Source organism: Canis lupus, chromosome 12 (genome assembly GCF_003254725.2).
Source record: "Canis lupus dingo isolate Sandy chromosome 12, ASM325472v2, whole genome shotgun sequence".
Lineage (NCBI taxonomy): Eukaryota > Metazoa > Chordata > Mammalia > Carnivora > Canidae > Canis > Canis lupus.
The window spans coordinates 5505503-5517332 of NC_064254.1; the positions used below are offsets into that span (position 1 = coordinate 5505503).

Here is an 11830-nt window from a genome sequence, read left to right on the forward strand (position 1 = left end):
CTCATCCCACCCTGACCACCCTCTGGAACCTCACTTGCCCTTCAGATCTCAGTTCAAATGTTGCTCCCTCAGGGAAGCCCCCCTCCCCCCCCCCCCCCCCCCCCGAGGAAATCCTCCCTGCTATCATGGTCCTTTCTTGCCTAGGACTTATCTTGGTTAAAATGAGATTATTTACATAGTCAATGCCTGCCCCCATGCCAGACTGTAAGCTCCAAGAGGCCAAGAACCATCACATCTGTTTTTGTCCACTTCACTCCTCAGCGCCTGCTATAATGCGTGGCACATACAGATGCACAATAACTATCCGTTGAATAAGTGAATCAATACACAATATAAATTTGAGCACATTCTGCTTCTGAAAATAATTTGGGAATTTTTGCAAATTTGGCATTTTTGCAAATGCCAGACTGATGTCAGGGGTTAGTAAAGCCACCAGTGACCCCAGGCTCTTGTTTTCCTAGATGCTGCTTACATCAATTCTCCCTCCAAGAGAGTGATGTTCCCCCGTGTAGAAGTGTACTGCAATATAGAACTTGCCCTTGGCAACGAGTGCCACGAATGCAGTCAGTCAAGCCTCCAAACACAGCAGCAAGAATCCATACAACTTCACACACAGAGGGCTCCTGAAGGAGAAGGAAAGGGCAGCCACGGTTCACTTCCGTCCTCACCTGTGCAGACACCCGGAGCCACATGTGAGTGGCCTGTAGAGTCACCTGTTTCACCACCTGTCCCTTCACTTGAGCAGTCACCTGCAACTCCACTGGCTTCATCACCATCACATTCTGCAGCTGACCTGCCCCCTGCTTCGCTCCCAGCTGTACCCTTACCACTCAGCTCAACACTTGAGCTGTCACGTGTATCACCACAGCAGCAGGTACAAACTACTGGATCGCCACCAAGATCCCCACCTTCCCAGTCATCTCTGTCACACAGGCCACCCTTGGGGCCTTCATCTGTAGGGGCATCTCAAACACTGCCCCAACGTTCTTCTTCAGCATCACCTGCACAGCCACCTGTGGAGGAACTAGGCCCAGAACAGTCCCAAGGTACAGACCCTTCTGGCTTCTCACAGCTTCCTTACGTCTGGAGCCTCTCAACAAGTGTGCAACAACATGGTAGCTGATAACCATTGCTTCGGAGGGGTGCACTGGTAAAGTTAGCAGTCAGCTTTAGCAGCTCTACCTATTTTGAGGATAGGCCACCACAAGGGAACAGTGTTCTTGACATTTGTTCATGTCTTTAGTCCAGTGATTTTCAAAGGTTGGTCTCTGACCAACAGCGAACTCATCACCTGGGAATTTGTTAGAAACGAAAATTCTCAAGCCCTACTGTAGACCTACTAACTCAGGGGGTGGGACCCAGCTACCTATCTTTTTTATATGCCCTCCAGGGGATTCTTTTGAGAACCATGTTTGGGAACCACTGTAATGGAAGGTTTTTATTTTGTGATAACCACCGTGCCAGGGCAGTGCTACTCAAAGAGTGCTCTGTGGACCAGTGCTGGTCCCTAAACTATTTGTTACTAATTTACAATGAAATGAGCACAGAAGTTAAAAGTAAGCATTTAGAAATGTTTATAGCCATGACATCCAAGAGTTTGGTCATTTTCTTACCAGTTCATTGTATTGTATTTCACAAAAGTACTAGTCCATTATGGATTACAAAAAAAAAAAAAAAAAAAAAAAGATTTTTAAAAAGCTGGTTCTTCATAACTGGTTTCTTCCACAGATAGTTTGAGAAGCATTATTCTAGAGGCTTCAAAGCCACACAATTCTCAGCTCCTCACTCTCAGAAAATCTCCCCTCCAGCAAAGGGGATGACAGAGATACCAACCTCAAAAATACAAGCAAGAGTCATTAAGTACAACATTACTAAAAAGAGTATTGGAAGTATGCATAGAGATTAAGATTACTTCTCTCTGGGGAATTAAGGAAGGCTTCTTGCAGCTGACAGGTGAGTTGAAATGAGCAAGATTTTGACCATCATGGTTTGTGAGACAGGATGAGGCAAAGTAGAATGAGAAGTTTAGGCTTTGTTTATCCTAGAGGCTCAGGTACGGAGAGGGAACGTGCAAGGTACATTCAGGATGAAGAGGATACCTGTTTAGCTACTGAGGATGGTCCGGGTGGGGGCAACAGGAGAGGAGCCCAAATGATGGACTGAAGCCAGGTCATAGGGTCTTCATGATCCATCCACCAAATTCCCATAGTTATTAGGGTAAACATTAGCACCAATTAGCACGATGGTTTCCTTCTTGGCAGATCTGCCCCAGGCAGGGGCACATTTTCTCTAGAATAGATTTGACTCTTTTAATCACGGTGGGACAAAAATATCAGGACATTAAAAGTAAGGAAATTGGCCCAAGTGTTTCACATGCTTTCTTATTTGCTGTTAAGCGAAATGCATTTCTCTTATGTTATTCACACCTGTGCCTAAAGTCCTCTTCAGGTAGCCTGAGCAATCCTGGGCCCTGAGCTGGCATTCCGTGCTCAGATTGGGGATAGAGGGAACAGATTGTCCAGTGGGTCTCAACTAGGAGTGATTTTGTCTCCCAGAAGACATTTGGCATCAAAGACATTTTTGGTTTTCACCTAGTGGGTAATATCTAGTTGATTGTAGATCAACGCTGCTGAACACTGTACAATGCACAGCCTCACAACAAAGAGCCATCTGGATCCTACATTCAGTAGCTCTGAGATGGAGGAACCTTGTTACAGTCTTCAACTGAGCCTTAGTAAGGACAGCCTAGGCCATCTGTGGGAGCTGAGCAGAAGGGAGCCTCTTCAGAGGCTAGTGTCATCTGTCATTTAGTGATGGCCATGTTGTTGTTGGGGGTGGAAGGGGTTGCAAAAAAGTTTCAGGAAAACCCATAAGCAAGGGAGCTTCAAATAGATTTGGGAGTGCCAGAGATATCCAATGTGACCCCCAAATGAAAGAACTTCAAATAGAACTAATATGTTTTATATTATTTTTATCTACACATATTACAAAATTACATACCAACCTTTATATATTATATACCCCCATATTTACATAAAATATGAAAAGCACTTACTTAAGAACAATAGTCATGGGTGCAGCACCTGGGTGGCTCCATTGGTTAAGCGTTCTACTCTGGATCTCAGCTCAGGTCTTGATCTCAGGGTCATGAGTTCAAGCTCCACATTGAGCTCTATGCTGGATGTGGAGCCTACTTGAAAAAAAAAAAGAACAATGGTCATGAAACTAGTAATGTTTTCTATTCTGTTAAAAAGGAAGAAAGCATTATATACAGATAAAGCAGGCGATGGAAAGTTCAGGCCCCTTAGGGGGACTTTTCCTGAAAACTCACACTAAAGGGCTGTTTTTTGTGAGGGAATTGTTGATAACATTGCATTAATTGATAAATTACATCGATTATTGATAACATTACATCAAAGATCAGCATCTGTCCTGCCACAGATGCCACTGCCCTGGGTCTCAGTCAAATCCAACAACGTGGTTCTGGTCCTAAACATGAGACTTTGAGATTAAGAGAGCTGTTTATTGTTTCTGGACACTCTCACTTACTTCCTATTTTTATTTCAAAAATGACTAAGTCCTCCTCCCTGACCTTACCTCACTCGTGTCTCTTATTTTTGACTGCAGCTCCCCTTGCCTCTTCAAAGCCAGAAGGTACCACACCTTTGGTTAATGTGAAGGAAGCCACCAGCAAGCCTCATGCAATGTAAATTTCTCCTTAATCGTGACACATTCTTTCCTTTGGCTGAGGGTGGGGGAAGTAGGGGGGAGGGTAGCTAAGTGAAAATTTCCTTTTCTTTAGTTGCGCTAGAAACACTGGGATCCTTTTCCAGTTTGTGTGATTACATTCCAAGCCTTTACATTCTCTCTTCTTCAGTGGGGGCAACGAATGGGAAATGAGTTATTCATGCTCACAGTGTCATTCTCTTCATCTCCTTGCTGTGCCCCCTGGGGAATGTGCCTTCTCTGAGTGTAGTAGGAGAACATGCACCCCCTCATGTCTTATTCTCTGGTAGTGTCTCAGTTCAAGGGAGCTAGCAGGCATGCTACATACTAGCCTGAGGTAGGCTATTTCCTGCATGGTACGAATTGTGAGACTCTATCAAAGGCCTCCTTTAATCCAAATGATTTTCTATCAACACAGTAAGAGGGCTGATATTGCTATGTTGTAGATTGTCCCCAGAAAATCTTTTTTATAACACACATCAATTGTCTGGATTGTGTAACATGTTCTCCATTACTTAGCTTCACAGTCATTCTGAGAGGCCTGAGGATTAGTATATTTTTTAAGATTTATTTTTATTTATACGAGAGAGAGCACACATACTGCATTTGCAAGCACAAGGATGGGGAAGGGAGAGGGGTGTGTAGGAGCAGAGGGAGAGGGAGAGGGAGACCTATGCAGACTCCGCAATGAGTACGGAGCCCCATGTAGGGCTCTATCTCATGACCCTGAGATCAAGACCTGAGCCGAAACCAAGAGTCAAAGGGCCAACCAACTATGCCACCCAGTGCCCCAGGATTGGTATTTTTAAGTTCCTTGGGGACCACATTACCCAGGCTCCCTTGCTGGCTTCTTGCTAGTTGGGTTAGCCAGTAGAAGGCACCAGCAGGAGATTAGAAGATGGGCTAAAGAGTATCTCTCCCCTTTCCCAACCTCATCCTTCCCGCCTTGGGCAGTTCTGGCAATGACTATTCCATGGCCATGGCTGCAGCTATTGGGAGAGCAGGTCCTTTTGATGTTCCAACTCCATATCATCAAATATATTAAAACATACCTGCTTCTCACATTAAGTATCACTTTAATTATAAAACTTTTTGAGGAGCAGCTGGGTGGCTCAGTTGGTTAAGCATCTGCCTTCAGCTCAGGTCATGATCCCAGGGCCCTGGGATTGAGCCCCACATCAGGCTCCCTGCTCAGCCAGGAACCTGCTGTGCTTGCTTGCTCTCTCTCTCTAATAAATAAATAAACTCTCTCTCTCTCTCTCTCTCTCAAAAAAAAAAAAAAGACTTTTCGTAAGAGTTTGCATAAATTTAAGAATTTTGTGCTCGGGCATATACTATGCGTTTTGTTCACATGGTTTAAACTTTATTGCATTGACATTGAACTTATAAAAGTTTAATTGAGTTTCAGTTGACTAGTTGGCATGATGTTACTTAGATAAATAGTCATTGGTTATAAAACGAATATTTGCTGTGGAACTCTGGTGTCAGCCAGGGTTAAAAGCCATAACATTGGCTTGTCTGTCTACCTTCTGAGCTGGAGCAGGGCCCTGATAGTGAAGGACACAGGACGGGTCATTAACAAACTATTTACTTCATCTATTGCCCAGGGGAAACCCTACTGAAGACTCCAGTTGGATGAGCAAGGTGTTCAAGAAGAACAAACAAAAGACAAGTAGCACCAGAAAAGGCTTCCCAAGACATCCACGATCCAAAAAAACAGGCGGCAAAGTGCAGTGAGCATGACTAATGTTTTTCGAAATCCACGGGGAGGAAAAGCTCCGGGAAGAGTCTGCAGGAAGATCACAAGGGGCAGAGGAAGAATCAGCAGGAGCAGGTGTTAGGAGCTGGACTTTGGAGTCAGACCCACCCAATATAAACTCCCTGCTCTGCCATAATCTTGCTCAGTGATCATGCTTAGGACATATGGTCTTTCTAAGCCTCTATTTCCTGATCTGTAAAATAGGGATAATATTGTGAGGGTTTAATGAGGCCAACATGTAAATTTCTTTGCAGAATGCAAGATGTGTAATCAGCACTCAATAACTTAGTAGGTATTAGGGTTATATGCAGAGGTTAACTACCTGCTTCTCAGTTTCTGAATAGAACTCTATTTACAAACCAAACTAAACAGATGTGTGACTGTGTGACCCTCAGCATATAGAGATCCTAACTGTTGCCAAGCTACAACTAAAAGCCCTAACCAATGTAAGCCTGCTTCTTACAGCTTTTTTATTATATTATATTGTCATTGATCCATCAATTAACTTTGATTGAGCACCTAATGAGTGCCAACCACTCTTCTGGGCTCTAGAGATAGTAAAGATTAATTGAATTCAATCTCTGACTTTTTAAAAAACATTTTATTTATTTATTTGAGAGAGAAGAGAGAGATTACAGAGGGAGAGGGAGAAACAAAGATTCCCTGCTGAGCAGAGCCTGACACAGGGCTCGATTCCAGCATCCTGGGATCATGCCCTGAAGCCAAAGGCAGACATTTAACCAACTGAGCTACCCAGGCACCCCTTGATCCTTAACTTTTAAAAGGTTACCCCAAAATTGAACTTAAGACCAAAGACAATAACCAAGTTTTAATTTTTTATTGAAATATAACATTGTTTTTTAAAGGGACATGCATATATACATACACACTTACAAATGAAAAATGCCAGCTTCAAACAAACCAAGCCAGGGATCATCTACAACTATTTTATTGGATTGTCAAAATATTCTCTGAATGGAACAGACCCACACTGCTATCTACTTTGCTTCAAGCTTCCATTGGTCAGAAAAATCCCTAGATTATTCTAAGCGACAACCTTCTGTATTGTTCCTTTCCCAGGTGGGGATCCCAGGTGAGCAGAGAGCTGTATCAGGGAGATGAGGGTCAGAAGCTTGCCCTAGCATCTCAAGTTCACTTTGAGGTCTGGGCAAGTAGGTACTTGGTGGGTGGTGGGAAGGAGATTCTCAGGAATCCACTGCAGGAAGTGGGGCAGATGCATGTGTTACTTTCTGGATTAAAGGACAGGCAGGGAAGGTGCAGGACCCAGTGGGCAGTTGGCAGTCTCCTTGGGGGTCATGAAATTAGTGAATCCTGGAATTAGTTTCACTCTGTTCCTTGGTATCCAGCCCCAAGTCTTCTTTGACTTTTGAGCGTCTGTATCTCTGTTGCTAGGAGCTCAAGGTCAATTTTGGCCAAGAGACCATGGGCAGGTCTGCTGTGGGGGTGGGGAAGCTTCCTTGGAGCTGGGAGTGCCATCTGGAAGCCAGGCTCAGAGTTAAGTCCCTTCATTCCAGAGCCAGGCTTCCTCCTATACATCGGAGCAGGGGGAACTATGTAATTCAGCCATAGCTACCCTGGTCGTTAAATTTCTAAGAATCAAGGTGCTTTATAAAGAAGAAGGCTATGATAAAAACAAACAAAACAACATTCACAGCTGTGGGAAACACTGTTGTCAGTAGGTCACACATTCTGTCTGCGGCATTCCTTTATAGAACAGATTACGAAACTGCCTGGAAGCAATTTACCAATTGATGGTCTCAAGCAATTCCATGCAAATTCACTGCTCTGAGCTTCAAAGACCAGGGTAGGGGTAGGGGGGTAGAAAAGACAAGTTGAAAAAGGTTAGGCATAGAAGAGGAGTGATCCAGAAAGAGAGAAATCTGCTCATTTCCTCCCAGAGTATAATCACAAGAGAGATGGTCACATCCATGGGCTAGTCCTGTGCAACTCCTGGCCCCCAGCTGATATTCCTCCCAATAAAGAGGAGAGAAGCTAGAATAAAAGCTACAGAGTAGATGTTCCATACATTAATCTCTCTCTCTCTCTCTGTTTCTTAAAGATTTTATTTATTTATTTATTTATTTATTTATTTATTTATTTGAGAGCAGAGAGAACCAGTGGGAAGGGGGAGTAGAGGGAGAAGGAGAGAATCTCAACTAGACTCCATCCTGAGCATGGAGCCTGACCCAGAGCTCAATGCAGAGCTCCATGATACGACCCTGAGATATGACCTGAGCCAAAATCAAGAGTCTGACACTTAGGGGATCCCTGGGTGGCGCAGCGGTTTGGCGCCTGCCTTTGGCCCAGGGCGCAATCCTGGAGACCCGGGATCAAATCCCATGTCGGGCTCCCTGCACGGAGCCTGCTTCTCTCTCTGCCTGTGTCCCTGCCTTTCTCTCTCTGTCTCTGTGACTATCATAAATAAGTAAAAATTTAAAAAAATATATCCATATTTAAGAGTCTGACACTTAATCAACCAAGCCTCCCAGGTGCCCCTCCTTCTGTGTTTTTTAAGTCAGATGTTCAAGTTCATACTCTGATGCTGGTTATTTTAGTGAGTAGTTGCTGTTTGATAATGCTACCTAACAAACACCCCTCTCCATCTCAATGGGTTACAAAGCAAATGTTTATTTTGCTCTTTCAGAGTTCTGTGACTTGTCTGGGATAGCTCTGCTTAGGCTACTGGTTGGGGTCGAGTTTGATCCCTGTCCCTTTCATTCCAGGACCAGCAGATGTGCCAGATATGCTCTGCCTCTGGATCATGGCTAGATACATGTCTCAGCCTGGCTTTCCTCTGCTAGTTTGTCTCTCCTCCAGTCAGATTTCAGCAGTCGTCTGATCCGGGTTGTGTAACTGGCCTCAAAGTGGCAAGACAGATTGAGAAATTCAGGGACTGCCTACGGCTACAAATGGAAAAGGAGGAGGTCCCACTTGCTAACTGCCACTCAAATCCTCTGGACTGCTACTGTCTGTCAGACTCCTCGAATTTCTAACATTTCTACAGCTAGAAAGCCCCTCCTTTTAGTTACTATGGAATTTCCCCCTATTCAAATGAGAATGTGATGATAATAGCTAAAACTTAGAGTAGTTATTATGTTCCAGGCATTGTGGTACAGAGAGGGTAAGCAACATGCCCAAAGTCACACAGTAGGTAATGACAGAGCCAGGATCCGAATCCAAGTTGTCTGTCACCAGCATCTTGGTGTCAAGCACTAAGTGATATAGCCTTCCAGGGTAGGAGCACCAGAGTGCATCGGAAGTCACAGGGTCTAGTCCTAGATTGTCTGTTTGGCAGGGAGGGTGCACTTGGAGGTGCACAGACACGGCAGGGATAGCTTGGGTGCCATGCTAACAAGGTTGGACCTCACCTGTGGTGCTGGGGAGACATCACAGGGTTTAAACAGAATGACATGGTCAGATTTGAAAACCATCCAAGAATGTACCGTGTACAGTGCACACGCCAACATTTCTCTGAGGTGGACTCTGCAGGAGGCTTCCTACAATATCCTTGAGAGGGCCAATGACTGGCCAGGGCCACACAGCAAGTGGAAGAGGCCTTGAAACTCAGGGCTTCCCATTGGCCCCCTTGTCTCATTTGTCCTCACACATGCTTTCTTGGCTTTTCACATCCAGGTCTGCTCCCTGTCCCCTCGACTTCACTCTGCTCTCCACTTCCGAGACAGTTTGGGTCACCTACAGGCCTCATCCCAGCCAGATCCAGGAACACAGCTGTCCTGAGGTATGGAACTGTCCAGCATCACCCTGGAGGCCACATACGACCTGCTCTGTCCCCAAATGCTGCGGTGACCTCTGAGCACTGTTGACCCAGTTTCCTTTCTGACCCCACCTGCCTCTTCCTGGTCACAGTCAAGGCCAACCCTAGCGCATATAGTTACTCATGTACTAAGAAAACAGTACCCTTTCCGAAAGAACTTGATTGCGAGCTGCTGGATGATCTTGATAATACACTGATTTTGTTAAAACAGTTGACTGCCACCTGCTAGAAATCTGTATGAACGACATATAAAGCTACAAAACGGTACACATAACATACAAAACTGTACAAATAACATGTGGCATAAATAGGTCCATGATATGTGGCCCCGTTGCATTGGCAGTTTCTCCTTGTACAGTGTACAGTCTGTACAACTGCACAACTCAGCACTCTGGAGGCCACTCCACTTCTTTTCCCTTCTCGAAAAGCCAAGTATTAACCAGACTTTTGTAAATCTAATAATGTTTCAAACACTCTTTTATCTACTCCTGCTCTGCAAATGGAATTCTCCATTTGCAAACAAAAACAAAAACACAACAAACAAACACACACACACACCCCACAAAAAAACCTCTTGTATAACAGTGGGATTTGCTAACTGACTTTTTGGTATAGATTGAGATTTCCAATTTACACACATCAAGTTGGCTATAATGGGGCCTGGCTACTTGCTTGGGGCTGCCCGAGGCATAGGAAGCTATGAGGGATGTTCTCAGCGGAAATAAGGGGAGGAAAGTCCTAGATGAGGGACTTAGAAATGATGCATCTCTGTCCTTTTTCTAGGAAGCTGTGAACCAAGAGAGAACTTGAGCTGGAATGAAAGAGAACCTGTTGACCGCAAGGTAGAGCCTTCTCCCCAAGGCTCTCAGACACATTCTCTTCACCTAGGCCTTTTGGGGATCAGATGTCACCCACGACCAAGCCTGTTCGTGCAGAGGGTCCTGCTTCTCCTGGTCAAGCACCTCCTTGTCTGAACAATCTCTCAGCTTCTCTGCGGTCCTCCAGCCCTTCCACTACTCTGCTCTGGACAGATAGATGGACACCAACATGGATAGGCTCTGAAGAGCCCACAGCACATCCTGCTCCCATCTGGCTGGGCTCTGGGCCTTCCTCCCAGCCCAGCCTGAGTTTGCTTCTTCGAGATGGACCACATCAATTCTGGCCCACCCGGGATCTAGTCTACAGGGCCAAGCTCTTGGGGGTTGAGCAAGACTGAGCATGGATGCACTTTCCTCTTTCCTGTGGTGTCAAGAGACTGAGCTCTTTGGTTTTGTCTTGTTTTTCATTCTCAAGTGTACCAAAGGCTTGATTTGGAACCACTGGACTCGGCCTCAGCTGCTCAGTGGAATCACTTGTGGAGCGGATCTGGCGTGAGGTCTTTAAGAGGGCTTGTGCAGCACGGCCATGTTGAGCAGGCCGCCCTGGGCTTCCCTGAGCCTGGTGTGGCTGTGGAGGAAATGGGAGGCCAAATGCCCCTTCCCTTCCCATCCCCAGAAGGGCGGCACGAGGACAGACTCTGCTGTTCACACCTCAGTGAAGACATCCCATGACAAAGATACTCTCAGCCTCAGTTTTTCCAGCCTGTCCCCCCCAAAATTAGCCCCACTTCTTGCTGGAGCATGGGTAGCTTCCAGCCCCCAGCCAGGCCCCATAAGGAAACCCAGGCTGCCCACAGGCCTCAGATGTATTTGCTTAGCAAATTCCAGACGACTGAGTGGAAAACAGCTTTGAACTTGGTTGGAACCCCTGGAGGAAGCATGCAAATGTTAGCCATGGAGGGTGGAGGGCTGTGGCAAGGGGGCCTGGTGGAGCCTAGTCTAATGGGGCCATGTCCCGGAGCAGGAGTCCACACAGGCAGCCTTAAGAAAGTTCTTCCAGGAAGAACCTAACTGATGTGGGAAACAAAGGAAAAAGAAAAAATTAAATGTCCTTGCTGCCTACAGCCCATTGACAAGGCCTTGAAACAGGCAGAGTGACTTTCCTCTGGGAGCTCAGCTGCCTCCGTGTTGACACTCTCCTAAGGGCAATGTTACTCCGACCCCCCAGGATTTCCTTTAAACCTACTTTTACATATAAAACTCCCTTTGGAAACTTCCTCTATTTCTAACCCCCCCTCATGATACATGTTAGCAACCATCCTCCAGGCACATGGTCCACTGATCTACATCTGAAGGGGCTCTTGATGGAGTTTTTACTAAACGATAATAAATGACCTTTTCCTAACAATAGCCAGTGCCCTCTTGCTCCCTCAGGATCCTGAAAAGCTTGTTTCTAAAATCGCTTGGAGGCTTGCACCGTCCCTAACCCCCTCCCCACTTGAAAGTATATAGACAGTCACAGCTCCCCAGGGCTGTTCTTTCTGCCCACAGGTCCTGTCCCCCTGCTTTTAATCAAACCACCCTTTTGCACCAAAAATGCCTTAAGAATTCTTTCGCGGCTGTCAGCTTCGAACCCCAACATTTCCTACATCACTAACTGTACCTTTGAGAGGCTCAAAAGGGTCAAATCTCAGGTGTTCTTGCACCTTCTGCCTACCTGATACTGATACC

At 45.7% G+C, this 11830-nt stretch overlaps 1 protein-coding gene across 4 annotated transcripts in view; it reads left to right on the forward strand.

The window, feature by feature from the left end:
• PNPLA1 (patatin like phospholipase domain containing 1) overlaps nt 1–10227 on the forward strand; it is a 45118-nt gene extending 34891 nt beyond the window's left edge. Inside the window, exons 6-10 of one of the 4 annotated variants that reach the window (XM_035698065.2) lie at nt 462–1046; nt 3628–3706; nt 5334–5459; nt 9140–9245; nt 10065–10227. In XM_035698065.2, the coding sequence (XP_035553958.2) occupies nt 462–1046; nt 3628–3706; nt 5334–5459; nt 9140–9245; nt 10065–10091 (923 nt within the window). In that variant the 3' untranslated portion in view covers nt 10092–10227. The remainder of the gene's footprint in view (nt 1–461; nt 1047–3627; nt 3707–5333; nt 5460–9139; nt 9246–10064) is intronic. The other 3 variants (XM_035698066.2, XM_035698067.2, XM_035698068.2) reach the window with 3 other exon arrangements.
• Nucleotides 10228–11830: the final 1603 nt, after the last annotated feature.